Below are 21,675 nucleotides of genomic sequence, written 5' to 3' on the forward strand. Positions count from 1 at the left end.
ATCACTCGAACAAATACCGCTCATGTTGCTCTCTCTCTCTCTCTCTTATTAAATTGCCATGATGACCAAAATAATCGCCCTTGCTGAGTGCTGACCTGCTCATCTGGTTCTGTCGCTTGCTGCATTAAGCATCTACTAGTAGCTGCTAACACAATGCCGCCCGAATCTGCTGCCTGATGTGGTGGTTCTACCGCAAAGCGCCCTCGGGCTTCTCCGGCGCCTCCACGGCCGAGGAGGTCACTGCCGGCGTCGATGGCCGCGGCCTGGTCGCCGTCATCACCGGTAAGTACTTCCGCTCTGCTTCAGTTACTCTTAAGCTGTTCCATTCAGCTAGCTCGCTCCCGCGTCCCTTCCCTCCGACCTCAATCTCTGTCGCTGGATCCGTCCGCCCAAAACTCCGAGTCGAGGTATAGGCCTCCATGGATGCCGGCAGTCAGAGCGGCGACCTCCCTCGGGCTGGCCGGAGTTTGAAATTGTTGGCCATTCGCATCGGAGGGAACTCATGAGCTGAGCCGATTCTGAACCCCTTGTTCAGCGCAGGTGCGTCCAGCGGCATCGGGCTGGAGACGGCGCGCGTCCTGGCGATGCGCGGCGTGCACGTCGTCATGGCCGTGCGCAACGTCTCCGCCGGCCTCGCGGCCAAGGAGGCCATCGCGGCGAAGATCCCCGGCGCGAGAGTGGACGTGCTGGAGCTGGACCTCAGCTCCATGGCTTCAGTGAGGAGATTCGCCTCCGAGTTCCAGTCTCTCAACCTGCCCCTCAACATTCTCATGTACGGACGAACAATTCCTTCCTCCTACTTCATACAGTACCACCAGAGATCACAAACAAGTTGAAATAAAGGCGGCCTGAAATTTCGCCATTGGTTTGGATCTGTTTGGTGTTGGATTGATCTTTTTCCTAATAGACCCAACGGTCTATTAGGCCTTTGATTTGCGCCCTGATCGGGGGCGCCCAACCCTGAATGGTTGGTGGGCCCCGCTGCACAGCGCTAAAATAAAGAGGGGTGAAGGGGCCGGGGCACGCAGAACGAAGTTCGTCGCGCCGCCAGCACCCTCTCCTACATCCTAAACCCTAGCCGATCTAGAGGGGCGCTGGAGCAGCGGGAATCTCCACCACTGCCATCGAAGCTGATTCATCGGCGTCCCCTTCACCGTTCTCGACTCCAACGTCACGTCCACGACGCCTCTGCACTGCTCGTCGCCGCCTTTGAGCGGATCTCCATCAACGAACCTGTGATGGCCGGGCCAAGCTCTTCTGCAGGAACCGAAGGTCCTCAATCTCGCTCCTCTCTCTCTTTTCTCTGTGTTATTGTTGTAGATCTAGGACTTTGTTGTACTCAGATCAAGAAAAGAAGGGAAATCCTCACTGATCCGTGCTCTAGTGTAATCCTAGAATTGTAACATTTGGTTGACTTGATGTTCATTTCGGCAGCAACAATGCTGGAGTGATGACGAGGCACTGCAAGCTTTCCCGCGACGGCCTGGAATTGCATTTCGCCACTAATCACATTGGTGTGTCTTCTATAGCACTACATCCCCAATTGTGTGAATTGTTCGAATGCTTCTCTTGTTTAACTGCCAAAGAGTGTGACTTGGATATCTGAATGTTCATGTATGTGGCTTGGATATCTGAATGTTCATGTATGGTGGCTGGTGGCTTGGATATCTGAATGTTCATGTATGTGGCTTGGATATCTGAATGTTCATGTATAGCACTACATCGGAGGAATGTTTAGGCTTGTTTTATGAATTATGAGCATACTGATTCTGACAATGCAGTAGCGTTGGACTCGGATGGCAGGCCATTTTCTTCTAACAAACCTCTTACTGGAGAACATGAAGAGTAGCTGCAGGGACGGTGGTGTTGAGGGGAGGATCGTCAATCTGACGTCTTCAGCCCATTTCATGACCTATCCTGAAGGGATATGTTTCGATAAAATTCATGATCCTTCAGGGTAATCGATGCTGAGGTCAATTGGAATTTCTCTTGGAAAATTGGGCATGTTGCTGCCGTAGAAATAATGCCAACAAGTTTGTTCTATCGTAACCTTATGCAGTTTGAATGACTTCATTGCTTACGGTCAATCAAAGCTTGCCAACATTCTTCATTGTAACGAACTGTCCCGAATCCTCAAGGTATCTTAGTTCTTTGACAAGGAGTAATAAGGTCACTAAAAGCGAATGTATGAACTGGCCAGTCACTGAATAAGTTATATATTCATCATAAACAGGAGGAAGGAGTGAATATTTCTGCTAATGCAGTTCATCCTGGTGTCGTCACGACGAACCTTTTTAGGAACAGGACTATTGTCTCTGGTATTTTCTCAAATCTTACCTTCATTTTACATGTTATTTAAAAAGGCAAGGGCTTCTGATCCATCCAACTATGTCAGATAGTTTCTGGCTTCTACCTGTTGGCACTCCCTCACCACACTCACTCACTCTTGCAGGTGGAGAAGAAGAAGGGGAGAGGAAGAAGAAGCTCAGGAAGAGCACACACGGCAGTGGAGCTGCTTAAAACCACTGAGCTGCAGCTACTCTCTCCTTTATACACAACCAAGTCAAGGTGAGTCATTTACAAGGTATGGCCTTACAGTGCTTTGCAGCTTCTAACACTACTTGCTACTGCTGCTGCTACTACTTGCTACTGCTGCCATGCTGCTACTAGCAGCTGCAACTATGCTCACTAGTCTTTGCCGCCCAAAATCAAGTGGCAAGCCACGGCAGGTCAAAGAGGTAGAGCTACTACTACTATAAAGAAAGAGAGCAAGCTAGAGCATGGTGATTATCTAACAAATCTTCCCCTAATCGCATTGCTCTTGCTTGATTTCCTCAACTCCAATCTTGGTCCTCAACTCTGTGAGTCGAACGCGCCCAAGTGGCTTGGTGAGGATGTCACCGAGCTGTCGAGCAGTCTCGACATGCTCGAGCTTGATCTGTCCACCATCGACGCAGTCACGGATGTAGTGGAACTTGGTGTCGATGTGCTTGCTCCGGTCGTGGTGGACGGGGTTCTTGGCAAGGGCAATGGCGGACTGGTTGTCCACCATCAGGACGGGTGCCCGAGCGTCTTCTCCGGTGAGCTCTGCCAGCAGCCTCCCCAGCCAAACTCCCTGGCAACATGCCGTCGCCGCCGCAATGTACTCTGCCTCGCAAGTGCTTAGCGCGACGACCTTCTGCTTCGTCGATTGCCAGGAGATCGGGCACGCTCCAAGGAAGAAGAGCACGCCAGTCGTGCTCCGCCGTCCATCAACGTCGCCCGCCATGTCGCTGTCGCTGAAACCGATCAGCTCCAGCTCTCCCCTGCTCCTCCTTGGGTAGATGAGCCCGTAGCCGCGCGTCCCCGCCACATAGCGGAGCAGATGCTTGACCGCGGCGAGGTGATCCTCCCGCGGTTCCGCCATGAACCGGCTCACGTACCCCACGGCGAACCCAATGTCCGGCCGCGTGTGTGTGAGGTAGCGTAGCCCGCCGACGATGCTCCGGTAGCTCGTGGCGTCCACCAAGGAGGCAGTGCTGTCCTTTGACAGCTTGATCTTCTCCTCCATGGGCGTCTGGCACGCCCTGCACTCGCCCATCCCGCTCCGCTCCAGCAGCTTCTCGGCGTAGGAGCTCTGGCGGAGCGTGATGGCGTCCCTCCCCTGCTCCACCTCGATCCCGAGATAGTAGGTGAGCAGGCCGAGGTCAGACATGCGGAACATCGCCTTCATCTTCTTCTTGAACGCATCGATGTCACGCTGCTCTGTGCCGGTGACGATGAGGTCGTCGACGTACACGCCGACGATTACCAGTCCGCCCTTCGACCGGTGCGTGTAGAGGGCGTGCTCGGTGGCGCACTTGGTGTAGCCGAGCGTGGTGAGGCTGGCGTCGAGCTTGATGTTCCATGCGCGCGGCGCCTGACGCAGCCCGTACAAGGCCTTGCGCAGGCGGAGCACCCTGTGCTCCTCGCCGGCGACGACAAATCCCGGCGGTTGCTGCACGTACACTTCCTCAGCGAGTTCCCCGTTGAGGAACGCCGATTTCACGTCCAGATGATGGACCTCCCAGCTCCTTGACGCCGCCAGCGCCAGTAGTAGGCGCACAGACTCCATGCGCGCCACCGGCGCAAAGACTTCTTCGAAGTCGATGCCCTCGCGCTGCACGAATCCTTTGGCCACGAGCCGCGCCTTGTGCCGCACCACCTCGCCGCGCTCGTTCTTCTTCACCTTGAACACCCACTTCAATCCGATCGGCCGGCATCCGATCGGCAGGTCCACAAGTTCCCACATGTGGTTCTCCTCCACCGCCGCCATCTCCTCCAGCATCGCCACCCGCCAGCAAGCCTCCTGCTCTGCTGCGGCGAAGCTCGGTGGCTCCTCTGCGCTGCCCAGGTGCAGCTCGAGATCGTCCAGCACCCGGGCCGCCTGCCCTGGTGGACTGGAATCACCGACGAGATCATCCACCGCGCGGAACCGGAGCGGCTCGCCGGAGTACTCCGCATCGACGTTCGAGGAGGCGCTCGGAGGAGGCGTGACGTAGTGGATCGGCGATGCTGAGCCTGGTGATGGTGCCGCAGGTGTGGCCGGCGACCCCGCAGGCAAATGCGGAGCCGGTTCCGCTTCCCCTGTTTCCGAAATAGGGGAGGCTGGAGCAGGGGAGCCGCCGCCTGGGCTCGTTGCCGCCGCACCTGAAGCAGGGGAGCCAACTCCTGGGCTCGCCGCTGCTTCCCCGTCGGCGTCCTTCCCGCCCTGGACCTCCACGTGCTCGATGATGAAGTCCCTCCAGGCTCCGCGCACTGCTTCCCCATCACCTTGCTCCTCCTCCCAACTCCAACACGCCGCCTCATCAAAAACCACGTCGCGGGACACCACCACGCGCCGTGCCTGCGGATCGTAGAGCCGGTACGCCTTGCTACCGCGCTCGTAACCCAGGAACACCATCGGGCTGCTCCGATCCTCCAACTTGGGGAGGTTTGGCTTCGTCTTCTTCACATGCCCGATGCAGCCGAATGTCCTGAGGAAGGACACGTCCGGCTTCCTCCCGTGCCATGCCTCGAACGGCGTCATGCCGTCCAAGCTCTTGGTGGGCGCGCGGTTCAGAATGAACACCGCCGTGCTCACCGCCTCGCCCCAGAACGCCGCCGGCATCCTCTTGGCCTTGAGCATGCTCCTCGCCATGCCGACGACCGTCTGGTTCCTCCTTTCCACGACGCCGTTCTGCTGCGGCGAGTACGGCGCCGTGAGATGGCGTTCCACGCCTTGTCCGGCGCAGTAGAGCCCGAACTCGATCGAAGTGAACTCGCCGCCGCGATCCGTCCGCAGCACGCGCAGCTTCTTCCCCGATTCTGTCTCCACCCGCGCCTGGAACTCCTTGATCGCCGCCGGCGCCTCATCCTTGCTTGACAGGAGGTGCAGCCACATGTAGCGGTTGCAGTCGTCCACCAGAAGCAGGAAGTAGCGCCGCCCGCCGTGCGTTGCTGGCGTGATTGGCCCGCAGAGGTCGCCGTGGACGAGCTCGAGGATGTCGCCGGCGCGGTAGCTCGCCTTCTTGGGGAAAGGCAGCCTCCTCTGCTTCCCAGCGAGGCAGCTGTCGCAGAGCTCGCCCGCGTGCTCGATCAGCGGCAGCCCTCTCACCATGCCTCGCCTCGCCATCCTGGCCAGAGCGTCAAAGCTCAGGTGGCCGTAGCGCGCGTGCCAGCGCCATGCGTCGTCGTCGCAGCGTGCCGCCAAGCACACCGGGCGCGCAATGCGCAGCGCCAGGGTGTAGAGGCGGTTCTTGCTCCGCGCGACCTTGGCGAGTAGCTTCCGCTCGCGATCTCTGATCCGGAGCATGCCTCCGTCAATCAGCACCTGGCAGCCTCGCTCGTCGAGCTGGCCAATGCTGATGATGTTGCTCCGGAGCTTGGGGATGAAGTACACGTTCGTGAGCGCCTTGTGCTCGCCGTCCTTGCACTGGAACACGACCGTGCCGCGCCCCTGAATGCCAACGCCGGAGTTGTCCCCGAACTTCACGGTGCCGACGACTTCGGTGTCGAGCTCGGAGAAGGCCGCGCGGTTGCCGGTCATGTGGTTGCTCGCGCCGGTGTCGAGGTACCACTGCTCCTCCGCCTCCTCTTCCGCCCGCCCGAGGTTGACCCGCGCGCGCGGTTCGTCGAGCTCGACGTGCCCGCCGCGATCCTCTGCCTCGGTGTTGATGGCGCAGACCTGCGCCATGAGCAGCGCAGGCTCTTCCTCGTCATCCTGGGCGAGATGCGCCCTCTCCTGGCGCCTTGGCTCCTTGCAATTTCGGGCCCAGTGCCCGATTTTGCCGCAATTGTGGCACCGATCCTTGTCGGCGGCGCGATTGCCGCCGTCCTTGTCGGTCCCCTCAGCCTTCCGCCGCGGTTTGCCGCGCCGCCTGCCGCGCGCACCGCTTCCGCCACCTCCGCGCGAAACAGAGGAATCCTCCCCCTGCTTCCTCTCGCGCAGGCGCGCCGCCCACTGCTCCTCCGTGAGCAGTAGCTGGCCGCCGGCGGTCGTGCGGGCGGTTGCCTCCGCGCGATCTTCAACCGCCTTGAGCCGCCCGGTCACCTCCTCGATTGTGAGCGTGCTCATGTCGAGCAGCGTCTCAATCGAGAGCGCAATCTGCGCGAATCGCGGCGGCACGACGCGGAGATACTTCGCCACCGCCTCCTCCTCGCCGATGGCGACGCCGACCTGCGCTAGCTGGCTCACCAGTGAGGTGAGCCGCAGCGCGAAGTCCTCGATGGCCTCTCCATCGCGGAACGCGATTGCCTCGTACTCCCGCCTGAGCTGCTGCGCCTTCGCCTTGCGCACGCGGTCGCCTCCCAGCCGCATCGTCTCCAAACTCTCCCAGGCCTCCTTTGCGGAGTCCTTGGCGCCGAGCGGGACGACGTACTCTGTTGGCACCGACTTGAGGATGGCCTCCATGGCCGACTGGTCGTCTTCTTCGTCGGTGGTGCCCGTTGTCACCGCCGCCCACAGGCGCCTTGCCTTGAGCATCACCTTCATCAGCACCACCCACTCGGCGTAGTTCGTGCGGGTGAGCATGGGATACTGCGCGTTGCCGGCTTCCCGCACCGTCTTCTTCACGACGTACGTCGTCTGCCGACCACGCCGCTCCGGGGAACGCCCGCGCCCACGCTCACGATCCAGGGAAGTCATGGCCACCAAGCTCGAACACTCAAGCTCTGAATACCACTTGTTGGCACTCCCTCACCACACTCACTCACTCTTGCAGGTGGAGAAGAAGAAGGGGAGAGGAAGAAGAAGCTCAGGAAGAGCACACACGGCAGTGGAGCTGCTTAAAACCACTGAGCTGCAGCTACTCTCTCCTTTATACACAACCAAGTCAAGGTGAGTCATTTACAAGGTATGGCCTTACAGTGCTTTGCAGCTTCTAACACTACTTGCTACTGCTGCTGCTACTAATTGCTACTGCTGCCATGCTGCTACTAGCAGCTGCAACTATGCTCACTAGTCTTTGCCGCCCAAAATCAAGTGGCAAGCCACGGCAGGTCAAAGAGGTAGAGCTACTACTACTATAAAGAAAGAGAGCAAGCTAGAGCATGGTGATTATCTAACACTACCTTGAAAAACATTTACACGGAGCCCTATTTTTGCTGGCATTTATAAGTGTTCCCCCTGCTCTTGCAGTTTTATTGAACTCCATTGGAAGAATCATCTGCAGAAGTGTAGAACAGGTATACTTTCACCTCTTGTGGAACATTTACATGGAGTTTATATTCACATTTAGTTGGTGGAATATGCATTGACCCTAACCAACTTCGTCTTATATTTGTTAAAGGGTGCTGCTACGACATGCTATGTGGCAATGCATCCCCAAATCAAGGGCATAAGTGGGAAATACTTTGCCAACTGCAATATAGGCAGCCCAAGCTCGCAAGCTTCAGATCCTGAGTTGGCCAAGAAGCTATGGCAGTTCAGCTTGCAGACAATGTCTTCTTGATCAAGTGATTATCTGAACAAGTGATGCACAGTTTGTTGTACTTAATGTTTACAGGGCTCTTCTGGATATATGTTGTCAGTGTATGTACTGCTATCAATTAAATTGCCTCGATCTGGATCAAAATTTTAAATTTAAACAACACACTATGATAAAGTTATTACATTTTTTTTACATAAGTCTCAAGTTGAAGGTCTTTGTGAAAAGTTAGCATTTTGCAATGTTCATGTACAATCACACAACGACAAACTAAATCGGCAACAATAGCTTTTTCATATCAACAGGTAATAGTAACTGAAACAACATTTAGTGAGACGGTGAACACAAGTCCTGGAGGATTTATCTGTAATTTTTCTTTTCTTTTCCAGCCTTGTATCCACCATTGTTTGGTGGACTGAAGTAAAATTTGTCTCTTTCATTATTTGGCCATGCATGTAATGTTATTCGATAGTCCACTTTGTTGTTATTTTTGTATTTTACTATCTATCTGATGTATTTTGATATTTTTTATGTTTCAAGGTCTTTTGTGGTGGTTTTTTAATAATTACTCGCATTTTTAATATGAATTGTTATTGATATAAAACAATAAGATTTTTCACATGTAATGTTTAAGGGTTCCATGGTTTATCATGGATTATTCTTGTCATGAAAATTCATTGGTCCAACAACCTGATTTAACTGTTCCTCCACAATTTAGAAATTATTCTTATTATGTAGTTTAATAAATTTCTTCTTACATGATTTCAATTTATACTATTTACATATTTAAAATTTCAGGTGCTATAATTTTTTACTTGCTTGTTTAAATTAACTGTTCTATCATTCCAAAAGAATTATTTAATTATTCCTTTTATATATTTCAACTGTTCTTCTTACATGATTTTGATTAAAAAATAGTAGTTTTTCGACAATTTTTAAATGTTCCTATTATGTATTTTAATTCTTCCTGTTACATAATTTATGTTTGTACTGTCTACACACTTGAATCTCATGTTCTATTAGTTTTCCTTGCGGTATATTTTGAATTGAGTAAAATAATAATAATCACAATAGTTTTTTTTAGCTAAATAGAAGGCCTAAATGAATATGCATGAAGCAGCCTTCTAATTATAGGGCCACATGGTGTCACAAGTTTGGTGTCCAGTTAGGCTATTATATCTTGGCAAAACACTTGTGGCCAACATTTACTTTAATTTAACTTCTATGAATATGGATAATGTTGGATATCCATCCATGTCCATATTTATGTCAAATACAAATACTAAAAAATGTTGAAAAAGGAATTCAGATATATTCATTTCCTATCCACTGTTGAAATATGGATATATCAGTATTGATGTTTCAGCAGACACGAATACCTGATCATTCATATAACTACTGTCCATTTTCCACCCCATTCTATAACGTGGAATAGTTAGTCCATTTTCATCCCTGAGACCCTGATCCGTAGTAACTAGTAACAGTAATAGCAGTTGGAGTTATTACAAGAGCCCATCACAACATTGACCTAGCAGTATACGACTACGACAAGTAATGACAGGGCTGGAGAATGGCAATAATCAATCAGCACAGCGATGTGCCGATCCTGAACGGTGAAGGGCCAACGCATCTCACATGTCGTCGCCCTCCAAGAAATGCATCTCAAGTTTCCCTCAGAAATACTACTAATAGTAATATCGCCTGCTGACCAAAAATAATTTAAAGGACCGGGACAAGCGTCTAGAGAGAGGGGGGAGTGAAAAGAAGTCTTTAAAAAATTATCCTAGATAAGAACAAGGTCTTTGTCCCAAATTCAATTCGACACGCTTTTTTTTTAATTGTCAAGATGACGCAAGCCAACTCATGATGAGCTCACCTTAAAAACGGTTAAGAAAAGCTCGACCGCAAAGCAGAAGCAAATGTAAAGCGATTCACTCGAGCAAAACACAAGACAAAGCATAAGTGCCGAAAAACCAAATTGCCGAGATAGCTTTTCCAAACAGATTTGCAGAAGTGCTTTCTTCACAACTTCACTTAATCAAGTAGGCAACGATTCCAAAAAAAAAAAAATAGCAAAGCTCAAAATTAAGTGGAAGCAAAAAAATAAGCAAAGAGCCGATCAAGAGTCTCACAAAAAGGAATAGAACTATTCTAGCTTTAGCGAGAAACCAAAGTACTAAACAACACGAGTAAGTAACAATGACAAGATTCCAACAAAGAGCTATTTAGCTATTGTTTAAACAAGGATCAAGCCCGGCCCATGGAAAAGCGCTGGTCGACACAACCTAAGGCCGTGTTTAATTTCCCTTTTTTAAAATTTTGAAAGAGAATCGTTTCATGTTTGAAGTACTAAATATAAACTAATCACAAAACAAATTACAGAACTCGTTTGTAAACTACGAGACAAATCTAATGAGTCTAATTAATCCATCATTAGATCATGTTTACTGTAGCTTTACTGTAGTAATTTAGTGTCTAATCACAGCCTAATTAGGTTCATTAGATTCGTCTCGCGATTTACAATTTATTTGTGTAATGTGATTTTTTTCCCGACTACATTTAATACACCATGCAAGCGATTTACAAAAATTTGGAATTTTGAAATTTGAAATTAAACACACCCTAACAAATAAAGCTCAAGCAATAAACTAAAGATCCTGCAATGATTATCTATTCATTTGTGACAAGAATTAAACTTGAGAGCTCGTGCGCCTGAGCTGCTGCTTGTGTCGCTGTCCCGGCCTGCTTGCTGCTCACGTGAGCAGGCGTTTTTTTTTCATTTCTATATTAAAAAAAATGAATTCAAAAATATATGTTGTTTTTTAAAATTTCAAATATGGGGGCCTGTCGCCCGGATAGGGGCGACAGGCCCCCTGTCGCCCGGATAGGGGGCGACAGGCCCCCTGTCGCCCGTGTAGTAGGCAATAGGACCTATCTGTAAAATTTTTTTATAGATAGGTCCCTGTGCAGAAACGTTGCGCTGTGGGGGGACCGGTCGCCCCCCCCCCCCCCCGCGGGCGACAGCGGGCCGGTCGCCCTGCTGCGGGCGACAGGGGCTGGGGGGGCCGGTCACCCCCCCCCCCCACCGGGCGACCGCCTCCCCCTCCTCTATATAAGCCGTGAGGCCCCCTTCTCCCTCATTTGAGCCCAAAAAATCCTCCAAAAATCCAGAAAAAAAGAGAGGGGTGAGGAGAAGTGAAGCGGCGAAGCCCTGCAGGTAAGTATAATTTTTTGAGTCGTTAAATATAGAATTGTAAATTCTGAATTTCACTCCTTTATTGATATTGCAGCATAAGCCAATGGATGCCTCCAATTCTTGAGGATTTTTATGGACCGAAGAAAAATCTAGTATAATATTTGAAATTATGACACATCTTGTACTGAAGAAGAAGTTTGATCCATTAGCGGATGGTACAATAGATTTAGCAGTGTCCAAAGTACTAGATTTTAAAGATTTGACATTGTTTCGAGGTATAACAACGCAAGATGTGAAGGAACACCTGCTAGAATGCCGTAAGATATACATGAGGGTATGTGAACTTGCGAATCATCCTAATGTTATCGGGTTCATACAAAGCGATTCGAAGATATGGATGCAGTCCGAGGTGTATGATATGCACATCAAGGTAACTCTCATTCATGTCTAATCTTTATAGTTATTTGGAAAATATATATAGCAAACTCTCAAATTGGTGTGTAATTATACGCAAGGATTATCCCGACGATACGGAAGTGATTAACAAATCAATACCAAATTTCTGTAAATTGGTATGTATCTTCGGTGGAGTTATGCCGCAAACTAGACGAAGGAGGTCGAGAAGATCTTCGGGTTATAGTACTTGGCGTCCGCATGAACAGAGAACCGAAGGTTCGTCGAGTCATTCGGCACCACCTCCAACACCTACTTCTGTTAACTGGGATGACGACCTAGATGATTTCATGCCCCCCAAACCATGGCCGCCAACATTTGATGTACCTCCCTCTGTATATGAACCTAGAACCCAAAAAGAGAGGAAGGGAAAGTCGCGAGGTTCTTCAAGGCATACTACACCACCTGTTGTACCAGCATCTGTCGACTGGGATGACGACCTAGATGATTTCATGTCATGATCTAGAAGATTCTCTGTATTGTCCATAGAAGATTATCTAATATGTATTTGTATTTAGTATTGTTAATGTTATACTATTTGTTCGTATAACTAACTGTAAATTCGGGCATTCAATGTCGGTAATTCGTACGTAATAGAAAATACAAGAGAGAATAGATGCGTAAGCATGAAAAGTAATTGATAACAATAAGAAGTCAACATAGGTGCAATCTCGGTACAAATAAACATCAGAAATACAAATATCGGATACATCTAACCACCCCTACACTGTCGGACCCTCTTCGCCCTCTACTGGGCATGGACATGGTCCTGAGAGTAGGTGTGACGATCCGGAGACCTTGCGTGTCGCTCAGGACGCAAATAGGGTTGTGGTGTCTGGTGCTGGGAGTACCCAAGTGGTGCTGATCCTAGCTGTGAAGGCCCCAAGATATCAAGATCACCTAGCTCGCTAGGTGATTCTGAAGTCAAGTTGTTGAGTTCCTCTAAGGTCACGCCAGCGTTATCTGGAACGAACGTGTCTGAGACGAACCCTGCGTAACATATAAAAGTAAACCAACATATGTTTTGTTAAAAATATAGTGAGTGTATTGAGAGATTATTTTGTACCAGGTCGTATGGAGGAGGAAGGTCCGACGCCCGCATCTGGATAGAATCCTACGATTGAAATTAGGATATTAGCGTATACTCCTGTCACTCGTCATAACATGTAGAAAGTAAAATATGAAATATAAACTAACCTGTGTAGGGTGGTGTGTGTGTCGGTGGTCCCATCCCTGAGTACGGTCCCCCAACTGGTGGTAGCCCTCCAAACATTCCCATCCCTACTGTGGAACGAACTGGGATCCTTGCTGGCCCAAATGGCCAGTATGGCCGAACGCAGAAGAGGGACCATATCCTGTTTGTGATATTAGTAAATATATAACATCAATTCATTTGATTGAAAAGAGGTATATACGTTACCTCCAGTATTGAAGTACTGGTGTGGCAGATCTGGCTGAAAGGTCGTCTCGTGCGTGGAAGCTGGACACTGGAACGACGACGAGGCCTGGGACGATCCGTGACTATCTTCATACTGCACACGGCTCCCCAAGTTGTGCAGTACTGAACGCAGATGGTCTCGAGTCCTCGACCATGCATCTGCCTGCTCAGTCTGGGTCATAGCGGATCCGTGACGTACCCTCGTCAGGTAACTCGAGCAGTCCGCCTCCATAATGTTGCAAAGATGAATCTGCGAACGATATAGTAAAGGGACATTTAGTGCCACATGAATTATCTTATGAATTATGTATAAGGAAACATGACGAATAAACTCACCGCGCCTGCTAGTGCCTCCGCGTGGTGATGGGCATAGCCATCCCGAGGACTCGCCTCGTGTACCTGTGGGTTAGTGTCAACATAAACCATACGAGCCCGAGTTCGTGGTAAGTACCAAGTCAGGTATGCCCTAAAGGAGTTGTCTGTGTGTGGTCCTGTCGGATCGACCAAGTGCTCATCTGCATGCGGCCATTCGTCCACCCACGACTCCATCATGGTGAGCCAAATGGCTGAGCACGGCATGCCACTTCTTGACAACCTGCAAATGTTGTTGACAAAGAAATGTTAGATTCGATACGAATGTATGATCCAAGTACGTTCAAAAATACCTGTGGTCGTGGCGACTAACACGCTCCAATGCGGTGGGCACCGAAAACTCCTGGCGCTGCCCAAACTGTCTCATGACTCTCTGGGGGCAATGCGCCTCAACCGCTCGTATACCAGGATGGCTGTAGTAAGCCACATGCCCGCATTTGCGGAGTAGTGCGAAGACAGGCCTCCTGGTGCACGGGTGGCCACAGCGTCTGGGCTGTACGGCTCCCAGACAACGTCCTCTGGCGTCAGCATGTCGAGCTCCTGAACAAACTCAGTATATGCGCGTCTAACCTGCGCATGCGCCCATGACCTCTGCACAACCAAAATGTAACAGTAAGGTATGCTTAATGTATGGTGTACCAATGCATAAGAAAAGAAGAATTTTGATGAACGTACCTGACGCCAGAGCCAGAGAGTCCCCATCGTGGGTCTGTCGTCCTCGAGATCGCCGTACAGAGCCTCGTCATAAGGCGCGTGGCTGACGATGGGGCGACCAACCGCTAACCTCTCGTAGGACCAAAGCTGAAGCAGTAGTGGGCACCCCGTCAGGATAGCTTCCCCACGTGTCTTAGTTCAGCTGTCGCAGAGTCCACGGTACGTGGCGGCAAGTACCGCCGAACCCCAGCTGTAGGGCGGTACGTCCTCGTCCGCATCCGCAATCTCCCGTGCATACGGGATGAGAATCCTGTCCACCGAGTTGCCATGTGTGTTGTTGAACATGATGTAACCGAACAACCAAAGCAGGTAGGCCTCCAAGGATCTGGTCACACTGTTCTCGTCGGCATCCGGATCCAACTGGGTGGGCTGCATAAACAAATAAGAAGGAGGGTTCCAGCTGACAAAGGATCATATAAATTGAAAAAATTAAACATAAATATGAATAGAATACGTACCACGAACTGTAGCAACCAGGTCTTGGAAGGGCCTGCTGCTCGCGGGTGCGGCATGATCGGCCCCGCTTCTTCCACGTGCTGTACCAGGGCAAAACGGTCCTCCAGATCATTCATCCACGAAGAAGGCACCACACGCGGACCTACAGCCTCCCCCACGATAGGGAGACCGAGCAGGTAGGCCACGTCCTACAGCGTCGGAGCCATCTCTCCGCACGGAAGGTGGAACGTATGTGTCTCCGGCCTCCATCTGTCGACGAGCGCCGTCAGGAGGGATCGGTTGAGCTTAAAAAGCCCACCCTCCACAAGACGGCCCAGAGTCAGTAGACCTGCCTCGTGTAACCTAAAATATTTTACCAAAAAAGAAAAGAAAAGTTAGTATGGAAATAGGAGTAAAGAAATGAAACGAACTATAATATTTCAGTACATACCTGTCAACCCAATCCGGGTGTATAGAGACAATCTCCGCCGGTGGACGAGGATGTAGCACTTGGAGTGCTCTGTGCTCAACTGCTACGAAGAAAGACCGGTGGCTCGAGTCGATAACTGGATCTAGCAACGACTCCATACCTACATTAATAAATGGAAAAAAAAAGTTCGATACAAGATAAGACAAAGGTTTCGTACAAATGCCAATGCATGATTACTACATAGGTACACATAGAGTTAATACATTCTGTTGAATACATCAAAGCTTTGTTCTCTTATTACTTAAGTACACATATCATCAATACAGGAATACATAGCTACAGAAGGATGGATAAACAATGTTGGATCATGACACGGAGTGCCTTCCACGAGCAATTCTCGCCGATGGTGGTCTGAACGTAGGAGGTGCTCCATCTGTGGGATTTCCGGAAGGACCCGCTTCAGCGTCATCGTGAAGTGCATTCTGAGGACACTTCTTGTAGTTGTGACCTAAAGCTCCGCATTGGCTGCAACGCTTTTGAGCCTTGCTTGCCTCCAACTCGTCCATGCCATTCTGAATACGACGTGTCTGGCGGCGGCCTTTACCTTTATTAGCGTCTGGGTTAGGAACATAAGTCTTAGGCTCATTGTCCACAATGAAAGATCCTACTATGCCAATCCCATATATCTCATGTCCCTAGGTGCTTGTAGCTGCCTCCTTGCTAAAGTACGGTGAAACAAATATTCCTGGCTGCAACCCTGACTCTGCACAAGCCGCAATGACGTGCGAGCATGGCAAATGCAATAACCTAGGCTTCATGTAGGAGCAGGAGGTACTGCCATCGAGTCTAATCAAAGTCTTTTGGACCACCCTGTGTCAACGGATGCCACGACCTGTTCTATCCTTGCACAGAACCTCAAATCTATGCTCCATTGTACCTGTTGAGATGACGCGGTGCTGTTTGGCCTTTGCTATCTTTTCTTTCATGTATTCTATTACTCTTCTACAGAACTGAATTTGAGGGTTATTTATTTTTATGCTAGCAGCCATATACCGCTCTCTGAAATACTTCATGCATCCATACATGATGAACTCAACAATTCCCGCAAGAGGGAAGGCACGACAACACCGCATGACCATATTGAAACACTCTGCATGGTTCGTTGTCTGAATACCGTACCGCATTCCATTGGTATCATAAAGGAATGACCATTTCTCCTTCGGTGCACCTCGAATCCAATGTGAAAATGGCTTCTCAATTGAAGCCCTTTCCTCTGCAGACTGATGGCTGCTGCTCCCTGCAACCCTAGCCTTCACTTGCTCTGCAGTCAACTAATCAAGCATCTGCCATAGAGCTTTAAACTTCCTCTGTTAATTCTGGATGCACAACCTCTTAAACATGTTCATAAGGTCCTTGTTTTTGAAGTGGTCATAGAAGTTTGCACCCATATGCCTAACACACCACCTGTTTCGAACATCGGGCCAAATAGGAGGCGTTGTCCCGGTTCCGCCTTGTAATTTCAGTATTGCTTGTAGCAGACCGGCGTGCCTGTCGCTTATGAGGCAAATATCTGGATGTGCATCAACAACGTGAACCTTCACTCATTCAAGGAACCAATACCAACTGTCTAAGTTCTCATTTTCAACAAAAGCAAATGCAATCGGAAGTATTTGTTTGTTGCAATCTATCCCAATTGCGGTGAGTATCTGACATTTATATTTTTCAGTAAAAAATGTGCCATCAATCCATATCACCGAAAGACAGTACTGAAATGCTCTTACACAAGCACAAAGGCATAGTTGGTATGAGACTTGTGTCATAAAAGCTCCCAGGATTCCTAGCTGCAACTTGGGACAACATGCGAGGCAGGTTATCGTATGATGCCTCATATGTGCCAAATCTCATCTCGAACACCTTTTGTTTAGCCCGCCATGCCTTTAAATAACTGATGGTGTATTGGTAAGTTTGCTCAATATGTCGAACAATCATTTTTGGCTCATAATTTAGGTTATCCATAATCAGCCCATACATTTGTTTTGCCACAAAGTCGGATGAAATGTTGCGATGCGATTGCTGAACTTCTGAAATCAAACATGTATGCTCTGTCACAATAGAACATTTCCAGTTTGACTTCCATTTCCCCTTGAATGCATGTACTCGCCATGGGCAGCCATCGTTGACACACTTGACCTCATATTCTTTACGGCCTGACTTCACGACTCTAAATTCTCTATTCAAAGATACGGCCCATAGTTTCACAGCATCTTTAATAGCTTCATCGTTAGGATAGGTAGCACCCTGCACTATCCCATTATTTCTGTACTCCCACTCCTGATGTCGTACATCTTCTACAACAGGCACGCCAAAACCATTCTCCTTCCACTGTTTTGGCAGTAAGTACTGCTCGTCATCAGATGAGCAATCATATTCTTCCATCTCCATTGCGGCCTGGTCTTCTGCCTCTATCTCATCAACGATGCTATGTATCCGCTCTCCCTCATTAGCAAGGCCCTGTGGTCTGATGTTATGGTTCACTAAGTCTTCTGGCGTATGTTCGTCAACATAAACTACCTCTCGTTGTGTACTCGGAGTTGCTTCATCTTCACCATGTTGGGTTTGATGTTGTGCTTTCTCTCGAGTCTAAACCAAAAGGGTCAGAGGCCACCCATGCTCTAAAGCAGCTTCCATATACTTCCGCCAGTCATGTGTGCTGTTTATCATCATCAATTCTCATAATTCACCTTCGACCTCCCAGTTCACAGGAGTCTGGACGGTCATCACATGTGACTCTGGATCAACACGGAAACCACGCTGCAGCCACTTATATATAGAACCAAAACTCCTCTCTAGAGGTTTATCTATGCCGCTAGATGTGGACTTAAAGGCAGAAAGATCTACTCCATTTCGTCCATATAAAACATTGTAGTCACCAAAAAACACTTGAAACTGCATCTTGCTCGACATATCTGTACAACACCGAATACTTATCGAGTCATATTCTTTATTTCACTACATTGTCCACTAATCTGTACAAACTAAGTATGGATTTTAGCTACAACATATAAATATTTATAACTAAGTGATGACACTCAAATTCGTCGAAACCAAGATTCAATTTATGCACTGCTTCGTATAGAAAAATATACGAGGTATGCGATCCTAAAATACTTCTATTCTAATTCATAACTACTTTACAAATACGTCTCGAATAGTACTTAAATTATAATAATAAACATGTGCAATTAGATTTAAAATCTAATTCGTCGAAACTAAGATTCAATTTATCGACCGCTCCGTATAGAAAAATATACGAGGTATGCGATCTAAAAATATTTCTACTCTAATTCATAACTACTTTAGAAATACTTCACTAATAGTACTTAAATTATAATAATAAACATGTGCAATTAGATTCCAAATCTAATTCATCTCTAATAGTTTTTAAATTATATTTCATAATTAAATGGTTCTAGTATAGCACTAATTAAATCATATTACTCTACAATAGCAATGGAACAATACATAAGTTAAATCGAACAAAACATAACTCAAATTTACTCACCGGAAGATGAAAATGCTGCAATCCGAAAGGGCTTTGCCGCTTCACTTCTCCTCACCCCTCTCTTTTTTTTCTGGATTTTTGGTGGATTTTTTGGGCTCAAATGAGGGGAGAAGGGGGCCTCACGGCTTATATAGAGGAGGGGGAGGCGGTCGCCCGGTGGGAGGGCGACTGGGCCCCCTCTTGTCGCCCGCGGGGGGGGGGGGGGGGGGGGGGGGGGGCGACCGGCCCCAGCCCCTGTCGCCCGCCGGGGGGGGGGGGGGGGGCGACCGGCCTCCCCACAGCGCAACGTTTCTGCACATGGACCTATCTGTAAAATTTTTTTACAGATAGGTCCTGTCGCCTACTACATAGGCGACAGGGGGCCTGTCTCCCCCTATCCGGGCGACAGGCCCCCATATTTGAAATTTTACAAAAACAACATATATTTTTGAAATTTTTTTATTTTTTAATATAGAAATGAAAAAAACGCCGTGAGCAGGCTGCTTCCTGCGTGGCCAAACTGGGCTGGCACTCGCGCGTGGCCTGCTGCGCGTTTTTTATATTTTTATATTTTTCAAAATCATTTTGTACAGAAATTTATTTTCGATTTCACAATTTACAAGTTTGTACCCCTACCGCCCGACAGGGGGCGGCAGGGGGCCGGCCGCCCCGCAGGGGGGCGGTAGGCCCCCTGCCGCCGCCCTGCCGGGCGGTAGGGGCCTATATGTAATTAAAATTTGTGTTTTATCGTATGGAGGCCCCTACCGCCCGGCAGGGGGCGGCAGGCTCCCCCCAATTAAAATTTGATGTTTTATCACATGTTTGCTATGTTTGATTGCGATGATTATATTTATTTATGAATCTTGAACCTCGTGTGGCTCTATGATACAATACCACATAAGATACAATGAATGAAATATAAATAGAACGTTAAACAAAATACCACATAACATATTACATTGAAGGTTTCATTCGGTACAACCAAATTCGAGAGAAATGCGCACTGCCAACTAATTAAACAGGACATCTAGACATAGTATATACATAATATACTTAGTTTCGTACACACAAATACATTGCAAGATGTTACGTGCACAACTAGATGCGGCGAATTCTTGTAGGTGGAGCCGATCCATCCGTCGGATTCCCGGAAGGTCCAGCCTCGGCAGCAGCAGTGGGTACTGAAAGCTGTGGGCACTTCTTGTAAGTGTGACCGTCTGCTCCACACAAGTTGCAACGTTTTTTCTTCTTTCCAACCTCGGACTCGCCCATTCCATTCTGGATACGACGCGTCTGCCGTCGGCCTATGCCCCTCTTCATAGCTAGATCTGGGATGAGCATTGGATGGGAATTTTTTTGAGTGAATTGTCCTAGAATACCGATGCCGTATATCTCATGACACCAAGTCTGTGCAGCGGCTTCCTTTGTGAAATAGTGAGAAACATACGACGCAGCATCTAACCCAGATAGAGAACAAGCCGCGATGACATGGGAGCATGGTAAGTGATGCACCTTTGGCTCCTGACATCTGTAGAACACCCTCCCGTCAATGGTTATCAAAACTTCTTGAACTACCCTTTGTCTGCGGACACCCTGTCCGGTCCTGTCCCTGCATGATACCTCAAACCTTTGCTCTTTTGTGCCCATCGATATAACCGAGTGAAATCGAGCCTTTTCCATCTTTTTTTCCATGTACTCATTGACCCTTCCGCAAAAACGCACTCCTGGATCATGAAGTAAGGAAGCGGCTGATGCGTACCGCTCCCTAAAATACCTTACACATCCATACATGATGAACTCAACAATGCCAACAAGAGGAAATCCATGAACACAACGCATTACCATATTGTAACACTCAGCATGGTTGGTCGTCTCGATCCCGTAACGCCTCTCATATGTGTCATACAGAAGTGACCACTTCTCTTTAGGTGCACCATCAATCCACTGTGTAAATGGTTTGGCACCTCGAACTAATAAATCTGTAGAATGTCTCCTGTTGGATGATGAGGCCTGGCTCTTAAGCAATTCAGCGCTCATGTCATCAATTATACCACACAAAGCATCGAACTTCCTCTGCTGATTCTGAGTGCACAATCGCTTGAACAAATTCATCAGATCCTTATTCTTCAATGGCTCATAAAAGTTAGCAGCCATATGCCTCACACACCACTTATTGACAACATCTGGCCATATAGGAGGTGAAAATTGACTACCTTCTTGGAGCTGCCTTATAGCTGCAAGTAGACATGCATGCCTATCACTGATAAGGCAAACATTAGGCCTTCCAGCAACAACGTGAATATTCAGACGTTTAAGAAACCAGTACCAGCTTTCTGTGTTCTCATTCTCAACAAAGGCAAAGGCGATGGGAACTATCTGCTTGTTGCAATCAATTCCGATTGCCGTCAATATTGTTCCCTTATATTTCCCTGTCATAAAAGTGCCGTCAATACACAGAACAGGAAGGGAGTAAATAAAGGCCCTCACACATGCACCAATGCAGAAGAAAGCTCGCAGCAAAATGCTTGGCCCCCCTGACAAGCTCGGTACATTGTATGTATCATAAGCACTTCCAGGATTTCTGTGCACAATTGCTTCAAGCATACGAGGTAGGTTGTCATATGAAGCCTTATAAGTGCCAAACCGCATCTCAAACACTTTTTGTTTAGCCCGCCAAACCTTTGTATAGCTGATCACATACTGGAAATTCTGTTCAATGTCCCTAATTATCAATGCAGGCTCGTAATCCATTTTGTCAAGAATCACCACATACATCTTTTTGGATGTGATATTACGGTGATGTCCCACAACACCTGTCAATCTACAAGTATGTGGTGTAACAATTGAACATTCCCAGTGTGTTTTGAACTTCCCCTTGTAGGCATGCACTCGCTATGTACAGTCTCTATCTGCACACCTCACCTCGTATTCTTTGCTGCTAGACTTCAACACTCTGAATTCCTTCCTCAGTGATATAGCCCAGACCTTCACAGCATCCTTCACATCTTCAATGGTACGATACTTTGTCCCTTGTATGACCTCATTCACTCTGTATTCAAACTCCGGACATCTAATATCTTGTACCACTGCATTCCCAAAACCCTCTTCACGCCATTCACCTAGCACTGGGAAGCGCTCATCGTCCTCATCGTCCGATGAGTCCCCACATTG

The 21,675-nt window shown here is 48.6% G+C and overlaps 1 protein-coding gene and 1 long non-coding RNA gene across 5 annotated transcripts; one reads left to right on the top strand and one right to left on the bottom strand.

The window, feature by feature from the left end:
* The first annotated feature begins 48 nt into the window (after nt 1–48).
* LOC120651775 (short-chain dehydrogenase TIC 32, chloroplastic-like) lies at nt 49–8,125 on the top strand. Of its 4 annotated transcripts, XR_005666312.1 has the most exons (9): nt 170–282; nt 536–1,272; nt 1,435–1,957; nt 2,060–2,138; nt 2,234–2,318; nt 2,453–7,352; nt 7,442–7,551; nt 7,637–7,683; nt 7,788–8,125. XR_005666312.1 is itself a non-coding variant. In XM_039929392.1 (8 exons), exons 1-8 carry the CDS (start codon nt 177–179, stop codon nt 7,947–7,949), a joined length of 945 nt encoding a protein of 314 aa, XP_039785326.1. In that variant the 5' UTR covers nt 49–176; the 3' UTR covers nt 7,950–8,120. The 4 variants fall into 4 exon arrangements, 3 of the variants coding, with proteins under 3 accessions (XP_039785326.1, XP_039785327.1, XP_039785328.1); XM_039929392.1 differs by lacking the exons at nt 2,453–7,352; nt 7,442–7,551 and having other exon boundaries at nt 49–282; nt 541–772; nt 1,435–1,514; nt 1,804–1,957; nt 7,788–8,120; XM_039929394.1 differs by lacking the exons at nt 2,453–7,352; nt 7,442–7,551 and having other exon boundaries at nt 133–282; nt 536–772; nt 1,435–1,514; nt 1,804–1,957; nt 7,788–8,120.
* A 4,466-nt stretch (nt 8,126–12,591) lies between these two features.
* LOC120651781 lies at nt 12,592–13,255 on the bottom strand. Its single transcript, XR_005666318.1, has 3 exons — nt 12,995–13,255; nt 12,772–12,929; nt 12,592–12,688 (listed from the first exon to the last, which is right to left on the bottom strand). It is a non-coding gene; the product is annotated as an uncharacterized LOC120651781 (long non-coding RNA).
* Nucleotides 13,256–21,675: the final 8,420 nt, after the last annotated feature.

Source organism: Panicum virgatum, chromosome 9K (genome assembly GCF_016808335.1).
Source record: "Panicum virgatum strain AP13 chromosome 9K, P.virgatum_v5, whole genome shotgun sequence".
Lineage (NCBI taxonomy): Eukaryota > Viridiplantae > Streptophyta > Magnoliopsida > Poales > Poaceae > Panicum > Panicum virgatum.